Source organism: Anabrus simplex, chromosome X (assembly GCF_040414725.1).
Source record: "Anabrus simplex isolate iqAnaSimp1 chromosome X, ASM4041472v1, whole genome shotgun sequence".
NCBI lineage: Eukaryota > Metazoa > Arthropoda > Insecta > Orthoptera > Tettigoniidae > Anabrus > Anabrus simplex.
Genome location: NC_090279.1, coordinates 156325684 through 156344417, shown reverse-complemented (window position 1 = coordinate 156344417; position 18734 = coordinate 156325684). Strand labels below are relative to the sequence as shown.

The following is an 18734-nucleotide window of genomic DNA, read 5'->3' as shown; positions in this document are numbered from 1 at the left end:
GTAGCAGAACTATGGAAATATGCCCCAGAGGAATCACTTGATATCTTGCAAAAGCAAATATAAGAAATTTGGAACAAGGAGACCCTACCCGAAAATTGGAAAATAGCTTTGATCCATCCATTACACAAAAAAGGCAGCATGAAGAACATCAACAACTACAGAGGAATATCTTTGCTACCCGTGACTTACAAAATTCTATCACTTGCCATCCTGAAGCGTTTGGAAGCACAAGTCGAACATCAAATAGGTGAATACCAAGGAGGGTTCAGGAAAGGTCGCTCAACAGCTGAACAGATCCAAAATCTCAAAACAATCATCAGATATTGTACACTAAGGTCAAAGCAGTATGTGTCTGTCTTTGTGGACTTTAAGAAAGCGTACGACTCCATTGACCGGGAAGTCCTGCTAAACATCTTAAATGAATTTGGAGTTGATTTGAAACTGCTGGCATTAATTAGAGCCACCCTGACCGATACAAAATCCAAGGTGAAGTTCCACGGATGTCTCTCGCATTCCTTGGACATCAAAACAGGAGTCCGACAAGGTGATGGGCTATCCCCGATACTCTTCAACTGTGTTCTTGAAAAGATCATCAGAACCTGGCGGGTGAGATTACAGGAAACCAACTACAGTCCATTGAGAATAGGAACCAAATCCAAGGGGATCGCAACAGACTGCTTAGCATTTGCCGATGATATTGCTGTTCTCTCAAACGACATAGAAACCGCTAGAGTTCAAGTTGAAATTTTAAAGGAAATTGCCGAACAATCTGGTTTGCAGATATCGTTTGAGAAAACAGAAGTAATGACTAACATCAAAGAGGCTCCACCAAAACTCCATACAAAATACGGGGACATCACCCGAGTAGACAAATTCAAATACCTGGGTGAGATCATCATGAAAAATGGACTGGACAAAGAAGCACTTCAGGTGCGAGTACGCAAACTGGAAATAGCCTACCAAACATCCCGCACAATCTACAACAAAAAATGCCTTTCCCAAAACACCAAGATATGTCACTATGAAACAGTTCTGAAGAGTAGTCTGTCTCTAAATGCCAACAAAGGACTCCTTGAAGAACTGGAGAAAAGAGAACGCAAAATTGTGAGAGGAATCTTGGGATCAAAGTACAGAAATGGAATCCATCAAAAGAGATCCAACAAGGAAGTCTACAGCAAAATAGAGAAAATTACCGACACAATCAGAAAAAGACGGGCACGATTTTACGGTCATCTGAAAAGAATGGACGGAAGAAAGTTAACTAAAGAAATCTTTCACTTTTTTTATTCAAACCCCAAAACCACAATTCCCTGGTTTAGAAATACCAAAGAAGACTTGCAAATGCTACATATCTCAGCTGAAGACGCCCTTAACAGAAATCTCTTCCGCAAGAAAATATTGACGAACGGGCTAAACCGAGACGAGCAGCCGAAGAGAAGACACGGTGCCCCTTGGACAGAGGAGCGTAAGCAGGCCCACTCACAAAGAATGAGGGAAATTTGGGCTCTAAAGAAGGCCAAGTTCAGTGTCAAATGCAACAAGACTTAACGTGGTCCTTGATGGCCCCAGCGAATTATATATAATCATAATAATCCACGAACCTACTACGCTGGCGTAGCACGGGGAGAGGTGATACTCCCACGTGGCGCGTCCCAGGTGGCGGATAGGGGTTCCTAACCGGCTTGCCGGCGGACTTGAGGGAAATAAAATACCTCTCGCGGACCAAACACAACACCCCCCCTGCGGGTGGAGGACGCAGACGAAGAATACACAAACGGTATCCCCTGCCTGTCGTAAGAGGCGACTAAAAGGGGCGACCAAGGGATGATTGGATTAGAACCATGAAACTACTTGTGATTAGTACCACCACGCGGGGAACATCATGGGTCGCTATTACTTGCGCGTAATACCACTATGTTAGGTACCAAATAGGTTTTTGATTAGTAGCAATCAGGAGCACCGTGCGGTCAGGCTTTTACGGTACCTGTGATTAGTACCCACTATATGAGGAACACCACGGGATAGTACGAGTCCCTGTGGTTAGTACACTTATGTGATGAAAACCATAGGTTTGCGTTGCCTGTAAATGGCGCCGCCATGTGTGAAACACCATAGGTGTGTATTACATGTGCGAATTTCATTACCTGTGAGTAGTACAATAATGTGTGGAATACAGCGAGTCTACGATACTTTTGATTAGTACCGCACCATGACAAATGCCATGGTTCTACTCTCCAAGCGATAAGTACCATTGTGAGAGGCTAATAACCTATAATTTGGACCCCTTTAGCTTGCAAGCATTACCGATTCAGTATTGAGCTATAGAAGCAGTCCCTTGGTCAGTATTACTATTGTTTTCCTTCAGTTTCTGAGACTGAGGCATTGCGGGTCGGCTCCACTGATTGTTTTAAATTCATATCCATCCGTTCATTTTTTGTCCTTACGCTTTGAATTCTGATCAGCGGAGGATTTTGGATTTTTATTTTGTCATTGCATTTCGTCTCATTTCGTACCATCAGGGGCCGCTGACCTAGATGTTAGGCCCCTTAAAACAACAAGCATCATCATCATCATCAATATTATTATTATTATTAATAATAATAATAATAATAATAATAATAATAATAATAATAATAATAATAATAATAATAATAATAATAATAATAATAATCAAGCCCGAAGTCTTATATGCCAGTGAGACCCTTACTCTAAATGGGAAAGGTGACCTCGAAAACATTTTAAAAGAAGAAAGAATAAACCTGAGGAAAATTCTCGGCCCCCGGAAAACAGAAGATGGATATAGACTGAAGTCACGCAAAGTGACAGAAGAGCTTGCCAACATTGCAGCAGACATCCGCAAAAGACGTCTGAAATTTTATGGGCACGTTTGCAGACTGCCTGCAAGTAGACTGACACACAAGATTCTCACCTACATAGAACATCTAAAAAATATTCCATGGGTACTGGAAGTGAAAAAGGATCTGGAAAAAGCCCGGATGAACTCAACTGACACTGCGGACAGAAACCTCTACAGGAAAAAAATTAATGGATGGAAAGTGCAACCAGAGAACGAAGTGAAAAAGAAGACTGGAGCAAAGTGGACAGAAGAACGAAAAAGGATCCACGGAGAAAGGATGAGAGCTGTTTAGCAACTCAGAAAACAGAATCGTTAGAGCTTTGCGTGATCCATTGGGTCCATACGCACATAATAATAATAATAATAATAATAATAATAATAATAATAATAATAATAATAATAATAATAATAACAATAATAATAATAATAATAATAATAATAATAATAATGTAATTGATTTACGTCCCCTGGACCAGTTTTTTACGGTTTTCAGAGACGTCGAGGTGCCGGAATTTAGTACCGCAGGAGATTTTTTACGTGCCAGTAAATGTACCGACACGAGGCTGACGTACAGTATTTGAGCACGTTCAAATACCACCGGACTGAGGCTGGATCGAAGCTGCCAAGTTGCGATCGGAAGGCCAGCTCCTCGACCGTCTGAGCCACTCATCCCGGTACTGCTTCAAGGTTTTTCAGATAATGTTGTTGTTTTTTCCCTACAATTTGCTGTACGTTGCACCGACACAGATAGGTTTTATGTCGACAGTGGGATAGGAAAGTCCTTGGAGTGGGAAGGAAGCGGCCGTGGCCTTAATTGAGATACAGCCCCAGCATTTGCCTGGTGTGAAAACTGGAAACCACGGAAAACCACCTTCAGGGCTGCCGACAGTGGCGTTCAAACCCACTATCTCCCGAATGCAAGGTCACAGCTGCGCGCCGCTAACCCCACGGCGAGATAAGGTTTAATCAGACATTTATATAAATAGTTATTTTTGCCTCTATTTATGTTCTGGTCAGCTTAAGGAGTAATGACCTTAAGCCCAAGCCCCTCCTTGAAATTACGTGTACAGTTTGCAGTAGCTACACATCATTCTTTAGATATGACAGAGGATGCTAATAGGCGGAGTGTGTTATCTTCAGTGATGTAATGCCTTGCCCACAAGCATGTATAAGCCGCCTCAACCGTCTCGTTCCTTCACTGCCTTCCAGTGAGTGTCTGGACATACGTAACAAGTGTCAGGTTTTGTTGACAGCATGGGTCGTCTGAAGGGAATTCCTACAATCATCTCCCCTGAACTGCTGCACGTGTTGTCGTCAATGGGCCACGGCGACGAGATTGGTGAGTTGGTAACACGTTACGTGACATTCATTTATAATAATCTTAGTTGTTTTGAAGTCTCTTCTACTATTAGCATTGGTTTGAACGTAACACTCACTGCCAAGGTCACAGTCGCGCATAGCTGACAGATTGCTAAACCTAGCGACATTTCCTTTACAGTCCCAAATGCTATGGTTACCGGGTTTAAACCCTACCTCGAACATCTGAACTGTATTTTTAAATTGAAACAGAAAACAGCACACAATAAATATGTTTACTGTAGACCAGGCTTGTCAAACGCGGCGCCCGTCGATTACTTTGTTAGCGCCCTCCAAATGCAGATTAAATTGTACCAACTTTGATCGCAGCTAAGGGTTCAGGATTATTTTCCGAATATACAGGCTATTTCTTTCTTTCTTTCTTTCTTTCTTTCTTTCTTTCTTTCTTGGGGCCGATGACCTTCAATGTTACGCCCCTTAAAACAACAAGCATCATCATCATCTTTCTTTCTTTCTTTCTTTCTTTCTTTCTTTCTTTCTTATTCGGTTTACCCTGCAGGGTTGGTTTTCTCCTCGAACTCAGCGAGGGATCCCACCTCTACCGGCTCAAGGGTAGTGTCCTGGAGCGTGAGACATTAGGTCGTGGGAATGAAACTGGGAAGGAGGACCAGTACCTCGCCCAGGCGGCCTCGCTTGCTATACTGAACAGGGGCCTTGTGAGGGATGGGATGAAAAAAAATGAAATGGCGTATGGCTTTTAGTGCCGGGAGTGTCCGAGGACATGTTCGGCTCCCCAGGTGCAGGTCTTTTGATTTGACACTTGTAGGCGACCTGCGCGTCATGATGAGGATGAAATGATGATGAAGACGACACATACACCCAGCCCCCGTGCCAGCGAAATTAACCAATGATGGTTAAAATTCCCGTCCCTGCAGGGAATTGAACCCGGGACCCCTGTGATCAAAGGCCAGCACGCTAACCATTTAGCCATGGAGCCGGACTGAGGGATTGGATGATGGGAAGGAATAGATAAGAAAGAGGGAAGGATGCGGCCGTGGCCTTAAGTTAGGTACCATCCCGGCATTTGCCTGGAGGAGAAGTGGGAAGCCAAGGAAAACCACTTCCGGGATGGCTGAGGTGGGAGTCGAACCCACCTCTACTCAATTGATCTCACGAGGCTGAGTGGACCCCGTTCCAGCCCTCGCACCACTTTTCAAATTCCGTGGCAGAACCGGAATTCGAACCCAGGCCTCTGTGGGTGACAGCTAATCACGCTAACCAATCGATCACTACTGATCTGCTTTTCCCGTGATATTATTATTGTGAAACACCTCCTTCTCTTCAATCATTCCACCGACCACACCCTCTGTAAACTTTAATCCCTGCTTCCTGTTGAGGTGTTGTGTGGGTATCAGCCCTCCAGGCCACCCTATCCTGTGCTAACATTTTCACTTCTACGTAACTAGTACATCTATTCTAATCTGTTTGTCATATTCATACCTTGGTCAATCGCGACCGTTTTACCGCATACACCTACACTTCCTTCAAGAACTAATTTAAGATGTGTCCTCGCTCTTCTTCTGGTCAGATTTCGCCAAATCGTTCTTCCCTCACCAATTTGATTCAGTATCTCTTTATTCGTGTTCAGGTCGGTAATCTTTGGGAGGGTATTATACGGTGCAGAAGTTTGGGGGCTGGATGAGAAAAGAGAGGAACTAAGAAGGATTGTTAGTAGTTTTGCTAAGTTAGTAATGGGCTTACCGAGGTGTACAGCAAATGTAGGGGCGGAATTAATGTGTGGGGAGGATTTGGAATCAGAGGGTGTGAAAAGAATAGTTAGATACTGGATGAATTTAAAAAGACAGGAAGGTGGGAGGGTATTACAGGCAGCGTATGCACAGCAATGTAAGAGCATGTATAAGGGTGGATGGTTAGAAAAAATAAAGGGATATTTGGAGAGGATAGGATTAGGACACCTGTGGGGGGAGGTTTGGTCGAAGACAGAAGTGAGAGGGATGAATATACTGGAAAGGAGAATTAGAGATATCCATAGGCAGAAATTATTGGGGGAAAGCAGACTAAGAAACTCGCTGACTGTTTTGACGAAAATATAGGAGATAGCAGGGTTGAATATTAGATACGTCGATAGGTCAAAACGGTATGGGATGATGTGGTGGCTTTTAGGTTTGCAAAGGAATACAGGGTGGATACAGGGGAGGGATAAGACAAGGTGTGTACTTTGTGGAGATGTGAATGATGATTTTCACTTGCTAAGAGACTGTGAGGTAACGAGGGGGTTAAGACATGGATTATTGAGTGCCGAGCATCGGGAAATATTGGGGAGAGGGGATGAGAACGCAATACTGAGATGGATTATTAAACAATGGGAAAAAGGGGGTGAATTGAACAGGTATTTATGTGTGACAAAAAAGGCCTGCGAGGGTAAAATGAAGGAGAGTGAGTTAGAGGGTGGGCAGGGGAATAGGGGGGTGGAATAGTTATGTATATAAGGGAAGGGGATAGTATGATTAGGGAATAGGGACCGAGTACTTAGTTATGTGGAGTTGGGTAATGATACAGGATTGCATGGTCTGTTTGTTTTAAAGTTAGCTGGAATGCAAGTGCTGAAATGCTGAGTGTTGTTGTTTGATTTATTGATTAGTTGTAGGTCAGGAACAATAATGTGACGCAAGTACAGAGCACAATAAGGTCACTGGATGAATATGTTTGAACATTGAGTGAGTGACTGCTACAGCTAATCACTGCTAGAAGAATACTATATTATTCTTATTATTATTATCATCCTTATTATTATTATTATTATTATTATTATTATTATTATTATTATTATTATTATTATTATTTATTATTTATTTTACTCTGCATGTGAACATGTTTAGGGGCGAAGTCGCCTGTTATGTTCAATAAATGTATGAATGAATAGTTATCGTCCATGTTTCACTTCCGTACAATACCACGCTCTAGACGGAAGTCATCATAACTAATTGCCATATCAGTGTTCGAAGTGAGCAGACTTATTTTCTTAAGAAAGGCCTCCTTTACTTGTGCTAGTCTGCATTTGACGTCCTCCTTACTTTTGTCATCGTTAGTTTTTCTACAATATTCATCTACAGTACGCGAAACTCTAAGTTATATTTCGGCCGTCTAGTGCTGAATCGGTAGACCTCTATTATCTTCAAGTTTCGTATTGGCAACCTCTGACACAAAAAATATGAAACCATTATGCTTCGCCGTTTAAGACATCTGGCGGTATAATTGCAACACTTTAAATACTGTTGTTATTTGCACAGCAAAGTCAAAATATAGGTTAAGCTTGAACATGAGTGAGGAAAATCAAGGTATATCACAGGAACAACCTAGAACTCCTACATGGAAACGACGGTTTAGAAAATTCATATCGATCGATTATACTATCGATTCAATTCAGATTTCATTTCCATTCAGTTGGAAGTATTATCGGAACCGGGGCATAGCTCCCTCCTTACTCCTCATCCCCGTAAAATGAAATAGCACTAACAGTTTCGCGGACTGTACTTCCTCTAAGACTTCATTTCCAAATCTAATATTTCCTACATCACCTGACTTCATTCGACTGCACTCCATTATTTTTGTTTTATACTTATTTTCATCTTGTGCTCCATGACTGTGTCAGTAACTTCTCCAGACCTTCTGCAGGCTCAGATAAAATAACAATATTATCGCCAAATCTCAATGTTTTGATTTCCTCTCCTTGGATTGTGATTCCTGTTCCAAATTCCGTCGAATAAGTTTTCATTCCCCGCCCGAAGGACGGGACGGGCCCCTCAAAGCGTGACGCGCTCTCTCGGGCCGGGAGATGTGTTGTGTAGTGAGAGTGAGGTATGATGAAGGAGAAAGATAGGAAAACGATGTTACAAAGTTATGGAGGAGGAAGAGTGGCTAGGGAGGTGCGAGATAGAGTGGGTGGGTAGAAGGAGTGAAGGCTGCAGCGATATGACTTAGGGAAGTTGTGAGGAGTCAATAGGGAACTGTATGTGGAGCTGGGTGGAAGAAGGGACGAGTTGCGGGAAGTGGTGGGCGTACGTAGTGACGAGGTTGATAGGGAGGATGAGCTGACCAGCTGCGAGGACGTCTGGAAAAAGGTCGAGGAGGGAAGCGAGAGAGTTCCACTGGATGATGACGTCGGTAGATGCGTGCTCCACTGGAGATGAGGCGATGGACTGCGTCTTCTGATGGTAGATGGAGGCGTATTAAGGTGGTCGGACCAGATGAGTTCAGGATGCGGAACGCCCGCCGGGCTGGGACGTCTGTTGCTTGAAGTTCACCTGAGACTTCTTCTTCGGTGATGGTTGTGGTAACGCCGCGAATGACGCAGCTAAACATTGTGGGTTGAGGCGGTGGTGGCGGTGACGAAGTCGGCTGTGCGGCGGTTGCGACAGTTGAGGCTGGTGCGTCGGTGATGCGCTGGTGCTGGAAATAGCGAGGTGGGTTACGTAGAAGACTGGGGCGTTCAGAGGTGGGTAGCATGGGAACAGATGAAGACGTTACTGGGGAGGGATGGGAGTAAATTAAAGTTGTGAGAGGGAGGCATTGAAGGGTGAAGGCGGAGGTCGTTGTAGTGGTTGTGGTAGACATGACACACATCCAGTGCGGAGTTCGGCCACTTGCTTCTTGAGGTCGGCGGGGAGCTAATTACAGTTGACGAGCAACCCGGCCGAGCAAAAATAGTAGGAAAAACTGCGATTGGATATGCCCAATAGCGAGGTCGTTGCGAGAATTGTCGTCCAAATTCCTCTTTGATTCCCTTTATCATCTGTTCTATACACACATTGAAAAGGAGAGTGGACAAACTGTAGCCTGGCCTCACTCCTTTGATTCTTCGATTCTTATTTCAGACTGTTTTTTGTACAAATTGTAGATAATGATTCTTTCTCGATATTTTAATCCCGATCGCCTTCAGAATCTAAAAACCAATCAACATTATCGAATGCCTTTTCTAGATCTGTTGAGTACCAGACGTTATGGAGAGAGGCTGGGGATGAGATGAATATGTTGACGCGTGGTATTTCCTAGTTAGAACACCTTCCATTAAACGACTGCATTTGGAATATTTCATATGTCCTTCCTCAACATTCTTACAAAGCATCTGCTGAATTTGGATTGTATCGTGACAAGTAGCAGTGTGCTAGTCCTCTTCTTCTATAATAATAAAAGGAAGTTTTAACATAGGCGGATAGAAGGGGGCCCAAATGCACCTCAAGCCGGATGTTTCAGTTTCGTATTCGTTGCTAAACTCATGCTGAACTTTGAAGCTTGAAATATTTCTCACCAAACGCCTTAAGCCACTGGCGAATTATTATCAATTTTATAAGGTAGATACTGTATGTGAGTGCATGTGTTAACTGCAATACTTAGTACTATAAAAGGAAACTGTATACTTACAACTTATGGTAAGAACATGCCAGGTGGATCACTCCTCACTCAACACTCATAGCAGTGCTTTCATCAACGAGGAAGATTTTTCCATCCAATTATAATTGGGCAGCATTCATGAGAGAATCTCATTTTGTTATTTACTTCCTCTTTTGTACTTCCTCCTAAAACAATAATCACTACCACCATCACCACCACCTGCTATGGAACGCGACTCTCAGTCAAGAAACTGATGCCGAATGTTTATTGAAGCCACTATCACGACTGGACATGCCGCGGGAGAAGTAGCATTCATTCCGCGGATTCAAATCATCCCTTCGTATATACCGTTGGTGTTCTGGTGTCAATGGCAAACAACGCATGGGACGGCAGGACCCCAATTCGGCGGATGCGAGTCGTCGAGACGCTGCGGGAACTCACAGGATGTTATAGAGTCTCCAGAACAAGTTGGCGGATGGTGGGTGCCGAAGTTATGAGATCCCGCAATGCTTGGCGCACCATACGACGGTCCTCCTTCGGGGTGGTGTTTCTTGGTTGAACCGAACCTGCACGAGGTGATTGGGTGCCCTCATGTACCCATTGAGTCCAACATCGCGCCACTGTGACATCTGAATGGCGCACATGCCTGGCAATTGCAGGATACGACCAACCAGCCTCATGCAGTCCCACACTGCGGCCTCTGTCCAGTTGGTGGATAGGCTGTCTTAAGCTGCGTTCACACTAGCGAAACTTCCTCGCGAAAGGTGCTCGGGCGAAACTTACTCGCTTCGAATGAAACTTCCCACTACCCAAAACAGAGCGCAATTCAGAGCGAAAAATAGCGCGAGTGAGGCGAGCCGCCTTCGACAATCCTGAAAGCTTCAGTTCTGGTTTTGCAGCCAACATGAAACTTGTTTTGTCCCTTCAACCGCTACAATATTTCCTCATCATATAGTAGATTAGTGTCATAAATGTGTCATGAAGTTGAAATAGGTACCGGTAGGTTCAAAAAGTAATGAAATGACACCATTTTGCATTATAAACCAATAGTAATTGCTTACCTAAGCCAGTGACTCTGCTCTTATTTTCTTTCGCTCTTTCGCTTCTATGTGATCCCAGTAGCGCTTTCATCTTCGCTTTCACTGTAGAAATAGGGAAGTTTAGTTGAGAACTAATTTCCTTCCACGCATCTTCTCTTTGATTGCGATTGAAATAGTTTTTGTTTTTCGGATTTCACATAGAATCTCGATTTTTGTAGAGCTCGATGAGCTGCAAGCACTGTTCTTGATTCATCCCTCGCGCAACTATGGGGACCACGTTAACACTGAGCGAAATTCGATGAGCGAGACTGTTTGATGCGCGGACAAGAAAAACGACTGAGCTCCGGCTCGCAGCGAGGGTCCTCACTCCGCAATTACTCAGGGGTGAGGGAGCGTCTACACTAGGCTCAATTCCCCCGCGAAATTATTTCGCGAGGAAATTGAGCTTAGGGTAAACGCAGTTTAACGCGTCTGCGAGACATCGCGGGTGCTTCGTATCGTACTCATAGCAGTTGAGTGGTAGGGTAACAACTTATCTACAGGACGGTGCCATCATCAATGCACTTTTTTTTTTTTTTGCTAGTTGTTTTACGTCGCACCGACACAGATATGTCTTATGGCGACGATGGGATGGGAAAGGCCTAGGAATGGGAAGGAAGCGGCCGTGGCCTTAATTAAGTTACAGCCCCAGCATTTGCCTGGTGTGAAAATGGGAAACCACGGAAAACCATATTCAGGGCTGCCGACAGTGGGGTTCGAACCCACTATCTGCTGAATACTGGACACTGGCCGCACTTAAGCGACTGCAGCTATCGAGCTCGCTTCAATGCACTCTGGTGGGCGTTCTACACATTGCAGATCTTTGTACATCCGATCATTTACTCACACATCATTGGTATGCGTGGTCCGGCTCCATGGCTAAATGGTTAGCGTGCTGGCCTTTGGTCACAGGGGTCCCGGGTTCGATTCCCGGCAGGGTCGGGAATTTTAACCTTAATTGGTTAATTTCGCTGGCACGGGGGCTGGGTGTATGTGTCGTCTTCATCATCATTTCATCCTCATCACGACGCGCAGGTCACCTACGGGTGTCAAATCAAAAGACCTGCATCTGGCGAGCCGAACATGTCCTCGGACACTCCCGGCACTAAAAGCCATACGCCATTTCATTGGTATGCGTGTATACCGGAATTGGATAATACTGCACCACTCCTTCTGGGTGCTTAACTTTTTTTGTCAGGCAGTGTAATTTTTATTTTGCTTTAAAATAGATAGTTGAAACACATCTAACGGTTGAATTAATAAACGTGGGCGAAGCTGCAGGTACACGCTAGTTATCCATAAGTGCATTTCATTTACTCTCCTCTTTTAATTTACACAGGCGTCGGTAGATGCAGAGTGGGTTTCGACCCTTGGGTTTCGTTCCTTAAGAGGCCACGGCTTGCCCGTGGTCGAACAGCAGCTTTGTACTTTGACTGGCCAACCGAGCAGAGGAAAGTTGGCCACGGCTCTACGCCTCTGCATTCGGGAGACGGGCCTGGGGCACAGTGCCGGACTTCACGCCTGGCTCCACCTGTCGGCTGTCCTGAGAATGGTTTTCCGTGGTTTTCCATTCTCCTGCACTAAGGCGAATGCCGGGACAGTTCGTAGTGTAGGCCACGTCCGCCCACCCCCTCACTTTCTCCGCACATCTCCTTCACCGTAACAAATCTTCCGGCCTGAGAGACGGCGTCATCGTCTAAGAGGCCCGCCTCCCCCTTCAGGGGAGGAATGAAAACGTTCAGTAGTAGTAGTAGTAGTAATAGTAGTAGTTACACAGGTTTACTTAATACTTATATTAAGTGAATAATTTAATTTTACGACCTTAGTTTTTATTTATACTAGCTTGTATTGACTGCGGAAAATGCATTATTATTATTATTATTATTATTATTATTATTATTATTATTATTATTATTATTATTATTATTATTATTATTATTATTATTATTAAAACCAATCTAAGGTATTTGTGTTGACAATTGGGCTGCAGTGAGAATTGACAGTAGAATGAGTTCTTGGTTCAAGGTACTTACAGGGGTTAGGCAAGGCTGTAATATTTTACCTTTATTGTTCATAGTTTCTGTAGATCATCTGCTGAATGGTATTAAGTGGCAGGGAGGGGTTCAGTTAGGTGAAAATGTTGTAAGCTGCTTGGCCTGTGCTGACGACTTGGTATTAATGGCGGATTGTGCCGAAAGCCAGCAGTCTGTAACTGTTCCACCTCTTCTAAAACACTTGGGGAGATGAAAGTTATTATCTTGGGACACATGAATATTAAATAAACTATTTGTGGCTTGCCCGCAAATTGCCACGCAAATAGAAACAATTAACATTCCATGGTTCCCCATTTCTCTATGTAATGTTTGGGCGCCATGGTTACAGTTGTAAACCAAAATTTATATTTACTAGCATAGAGACTTACACTTAAATCACAGGGGTAGGATTTTAAATAATTAACCATTAAGTATCGCTTAAGAAAGAAAATTAACGCAATATTAAATACAAATGAATTTATTATACAAAAAAATGAGATGAATCGGAAAAGTTTCCTTAAAGCGTGGAGGGATTTAGAATTTACTGAATTTCCTATTGCTTGCTTTATCTAATTGAAGCTCACCAATTACAGCTTTCGTTGACGTCATCTGGTTTCCGTGGTTACTCGTTCTCTCCTTCTCGATGTAGACTTTGCTCCATGGACATCCTTCCTTCCTTCTCTGATATGGTACGGGCTATCTGGACTATCACTCCCTGCTTGCCTAGTCTTTAAATTAGACATTGGCCCTATACTTGTAATAACTGATCAGCGTTGATCGTATGAGGAGAAAATTCAGAGATATGAATTTTTCCATATTAGTAGAAATCTCAAACCAACTGAGCTATACTATTTATACGGTACAGACTTGTACCAAATTTTCGTAGACTTGAACTAAACATAGTTCTTCGTCCACAATATTTACTGAATATAACACAAGCCGTAAGCTTGTTTCGTGTCACGCAGATCCGATAACATTACCGCAGCTGAGTATTGTATCGAAACGATAACACATTGTACAAAAATAACTATGTCGCGGAGCGACCACATACCGTTTCAAAATCAAATCACGTCGTTCAAAGTAGATGTTCACAGTAGAAGTACTAGTGATGGAGTATCTCGTTAGGTTGTAAGCTTGTAAGGTCGTAAGGTTGTAACGTCCTGTTCTCGTGTTGAGAATCAGTATATATCCGGGCTCACCCCCACTCTTGGTAACAGTTCCATCTCAAAACTCATATACAACGAAGTATCTGATTCGATAGATCGAAGCATCAACTCCCCTTCTCTTCTCCTCGACAAGTCCTGAAGGCGTGGCGATGATATAGCTGACCAGCGTTGCAAGCCTCGCGCACGGGTCGCTGTTTACTAGCCTTGGTCATAAAATAAACCCATGACAAACGCAAAATCCCAAGCTTCAAGAATAACCCTCCGTATACACAAACATGAGATGAAATGAAAACAACTGTGTCTCAACATATTGACCGTATTTACAACATAATGAATTCTTATCCTACATAATATAATAATTTAAATACTAAAACGATGTTATCATATATACAATATGATTCCAAAAAGCCTTGATTACAAATGATTGACGTTGAATAAATATGTTATTACGAATAATTGCCGATGGCGGATAAACTTGATATCAAATGATATCGCGTAAAATGATATTATATTAAATTAGTAGGGCTGGAGAAGCCTGGACGGTTACAAGTCTAATATCTTGAAACTTGAAAATAACTGAAGGGTACACGGGAAAAGGGGGAATGTCATATCTTCTACAAACTGAGATAATTAAATTTGAAAGTTTCAACCTTTAATACTGTCTACAATAATACATGTACATAAATTATTACATTGCGTAACGTTAGCCTAATGTATTGGTATTGTAACTGTCTCTGTATTCCATGAATCGTGGATGCTCAATGGAGATGACAAGTTCCCTTATAGGTCTTGTTTTAAAAGGGCAAACTTTTCTGTACAAGGGAATAAAAAACTTGGTCCACAGACGAATCATTGGTTGATCAACTTCGATTACATGGAAAGGGAAGGGATTATTTCTGGCACTTGTAAAATGATCCGCCCAGTCTTCTGGCGTTTCAGCTGCAAATTTCTGATTAATTAGTGCCATGTTTCTATCGCACTCTAAGTACGAGTGCCCACGAATTGGAAATACTATTTTCACAGACTACTCTTAAACGCGTTTGGCATGATGTACTATAAAGTGGAGAAATCTGAAAACAGCCCAGTTCTTGTTTTGTCCACATGCAGAATCACAGAAGAATGTCAAGTGTTATATCTCGTCCCCAAGTTCACAAAATATAAAATGATGTAACACAGAACACACTTTATCTGCTGCTTTATGTGCAACTGTCTCTGGGTATGTATAGAATACTGAGTGTCCACTAGACAAAACATGCGTATTGGAGAACACTGACAGTTGTCTACGGTAATCACGTCGTTAGTGGATAAATTAGGTATGCATAAATTCTTTTGGAAATCCACCGCTATTGCCACATACCAAACTGTCATTCCCCCTTTTTCCCGTGTACCCTTCAAGTGCAATGAGTATGATATGGAAATTAGCTTCTCGAAGACTAAATTGATGTCAGTAGGTAAGATATTCTGTAACGGTTCAAATCCCGTTACAAGATGATATCTGTACTTTATTATTATTATTATTATTATTATTATTATTATTATTATGTCAGTATTATTATTATCTGTGATATTGTTACTATTATTGTAATTCTCAGTCTTATTCAATTCGATTTTGCAATGCCTGTTGCTTGCAAGATTGTACTTAGATCTATGCATATATACGTATGTGTAGAATAACACTCAATACCTGTACAGTGAGAATTGTTGTATATATCAGAGATTGGATGTGACGCTGGTACATTGTGCAAGATTGGTGGCGATTCTGCCAAGTCATTGCTACGCCATGGCTACGTCATCGTATTTAGTTAGCACTGAGCTCACTTTCTTTGAGAAACCCAACGAGCCGGCGGCGGTTTCACAACTGTATGTAATATTTGCCGCGTTGTGGGAGTATGTCATTGTTATTTCTGGATATTACGTAGCTGTGTCAACCAACGTCTATAAAAGGTGGATGCACATTGTAGCATCAGTCATTATTTAAACGGAAGCAGTACAGTGAACAAGTCTACTAGATGAAGAGGCCTCAGTCGATCAGTCAACGAGTGTGAACGAGAGATGGAGAAGACTCAGTGAGCCATTAATTATTGGTCATTGAGAGAGTGAGACCAAAAGGTTGGTCCGTCACTTAGTGGAAGACACGGATGCAAGGGCTTACCATGGAGTCAGAGAGGGCAACCCTGGACCTGCCAAGAGGTAATACCATATTGACTTACCAAGAAGTCAGATGATATGGAGAAGAAGCAGTCACAAGGATGTATCACCACATTAGGCGTGACACATCTACAGTAAACACCAGATCAAAGGAATACGTCGTAATTGCACTCAAAGTGTTGAAGGTAAAGTCAAGTGAATCAGTGAGGGAAATATTTCGTATAAATTGTTAAATGTCCGGTCAAGAAGAATTCAAATTCATGCCTAGTTTCTTTCAGTTGCAATGTCATAATTTCATATTCTCATCTGTTTTATCGCAACAAGACTCACTATTTTTTATATATTATTTAAAGAATATATATTGTTCTATCAAACGAATTCATAGTTTTATTTCATTGACAGTAAAATATCTTAACCTCAAAATTAATGGGGAAACCGAACGCCAATCTCCTTTTCCCAGAACTTATATGGTATGTTATCAAAAGTAAGCTTATTACCCCACACCCTAGAGATAGTCAAGAGTCTCATTCTATTATTGCTGCACTGAGTGGTAGCTGGCGCCCTTCAAATAACGTATGTGTAAGTAAGCAGGTAACAAGTAAGTGTGAGTACAAGGTCCGACGAGTGTGTATTTTATTTAATGAATGTTAATTTTCATAATTTCCATTTTAAATGCAGATATTCATATTTTTCAAGTTAAATGCAGATTTATATAATATTTGTAAAATTTAGTAAGAGAGTCAGGAACATCTCACAATTCAACGGAATTGAATGTCAGATTGGTGATACAATGCTGGAACAGGTCGATAATTTCAAGTATATAGGATGTGTGTTCTCCCAGGATGGTAATATAGTGAGATTGAATCAAGGTGTCGTAAAGCTAATGCAGTGAGCTCGCAGTTGCGATCAACAGTATTCTGTAAGAAGGAAGTCAGCTCCCAGACGGAACTATCTTTACATCGGTCTGTTTTCAGACAAACTTTGCTTTACGGGAGTGAAAGCTGGGTGGACTCAGGATATCTTATTCATAAGTTGGAAGTAACAGACATGAAAGTAGCGAGAATGATTGCTGGTGCAAACAGGTGGGAACAATGGCAGGAGGGTACTCGGAATGAGGAAATAAAGGCTAAGTTAGGAGTGAAATCGATGGGTGAAGCTGTACGCATAAAACGGCTTCGGTGGTGGGGTCATGTAAGACGAATGGAGGAGGATAGGTTACCTAGGAGAATAATGGACTCTGTTACGGAGGGTAAGAGAAGTAGAGGGAGACCAAAACGACGATGGTTAGACTCCCTTTCTAACGACTTAAAGATAAGAGATATAGAGCTAAATGAGGCCACAGAACTATAGTAGTTACAAATAGAGGATTGTAGAGGCGATTAGTAAATTCACAGAGACTTGCAGACTGAACGCTGAAAGGCATAACAGTGAATAATGAAGATTAAGTCAAGAGTCAGGTGCGTCCTAGTACATGGAAAGTTCGGACAGCCCTCCTAATCTGCAAGCCTTTGGGGTGAGCAGCGGTCGCTTGGTAGGCCAAGGCCCTTCGGGGTTGTTGCGCCATGGGGTTTGGTTTGTAAGTTCCTCGGACTCAAAGCAACACCTGAGACCATAAGTTATACCGCTTTTCCCTCACCTATCTGGTAGCAATTGCGAACTGGGGATTTGGGCCTGTTTTGCGGCTGGATGCCCTTCCGGACGCCAACCCTATCTGCAGCGATATGTCCACTGTTGCGTGTTTCTGTAATGGTTGGTACCCACTGAACCATTCAGCCAAGGAGTTGGACAGTATTCATTATGATTCTCATGTAAGAGGAGGCCTATTGGCCAATAACGTATCTATAAATCTATCTATCTATCTATCTATCTATCTATCTATCTATCTATCTATCTATCTATCTATCTATCTATCTATCTATCTATCTATCTATCTATCTATCTAATCCATGTTTCAGTGATCGCGGATGCCAATTTTCCGACAGCATCAGTATGTAGAGCAGGACCTCGAGAGGTGCGAGCTGACGGCCATGGTGGTGCGCAGTTGCTACAAGCTATCCTCAAGCTGATGCCTCTGGATCATCACGAAACTCCAGTAAGTATTAATTTCCCATTACAAAACTTAGTAATTTATATCTTACCGGCATCCAAGTTTCAATCACCCCGTAATTTTATTATCCCACATTAAATCCTTGACGCCAACGGCCGTAGCCGTGTTGAAACACCGGATACCGTGAGATCTCCGAAGTTAAGCAACATTGGGCGTGGTCAGGAGTTGGATGGGTTGCCACGCGCTGTTGGTGGGGGGTAAGGGAATGGAGGAGCGGAAAGGAACTGGCCACCATATCGCACGGAAACTCCGGCTCAGGAACACCTCCGCGGAGGTTCGGACCTGCCTTCGGGCAGAACAACCCTTACCTTACTAAATCCTTGACCTCATCATTTCCCAGTTTACTCAGTATACCCTCTATATTTATTACTCTCACAACCCAGTCTAGTTATTTATTTGCGGCTGTGTCTCCTGGACTCGCTGCTCTGCTCAATTCTTGATTTTTCCAATTGTATTACAGATCCGCTTGGGGAACTAATAATTCCTTCTTCCACACCGCTGGTTCATCAGTACTCTTCAATACTTTTTCAGCCCAAATGTCCTTCAAGTTTAACGCCGGCTTTTTTCTTCCTGCGCTGATATCCCTCTTACCCCCTGTGGGTGAGGGATGCAGAT

The 18734-nt window shown here is 42.7% G+C and overlaps 1 protein-coding gene across 1 annotated transcript in view; it reads left to right on the top strand.

Moving 5' to 3' along the window:
- Positions 1 to 4040: 4040 nt before the first annotated feature.
- The window catches only part of LOC136886024 (fucose mutarotase), a 71720-nt gene continuing 57026 nt past the window's right edge, over positions 4041 to 18734 (top strand). The window contains exons 1-2 of the mRNA XM_067158737.2: positions 4041 to 4196; positions 17968 to 18104. Of these exons, the coding sequence (XP_067014838.2) occupies positions 4112 to 4196; positions 17968 to 18104 (222 nt within the window). The 5' untranslated portion in view covers positions 4041 to 4111. The remainder of the gene's footprint in view (positions 4197 to 17967; positions 18105 to 18734) is intronic.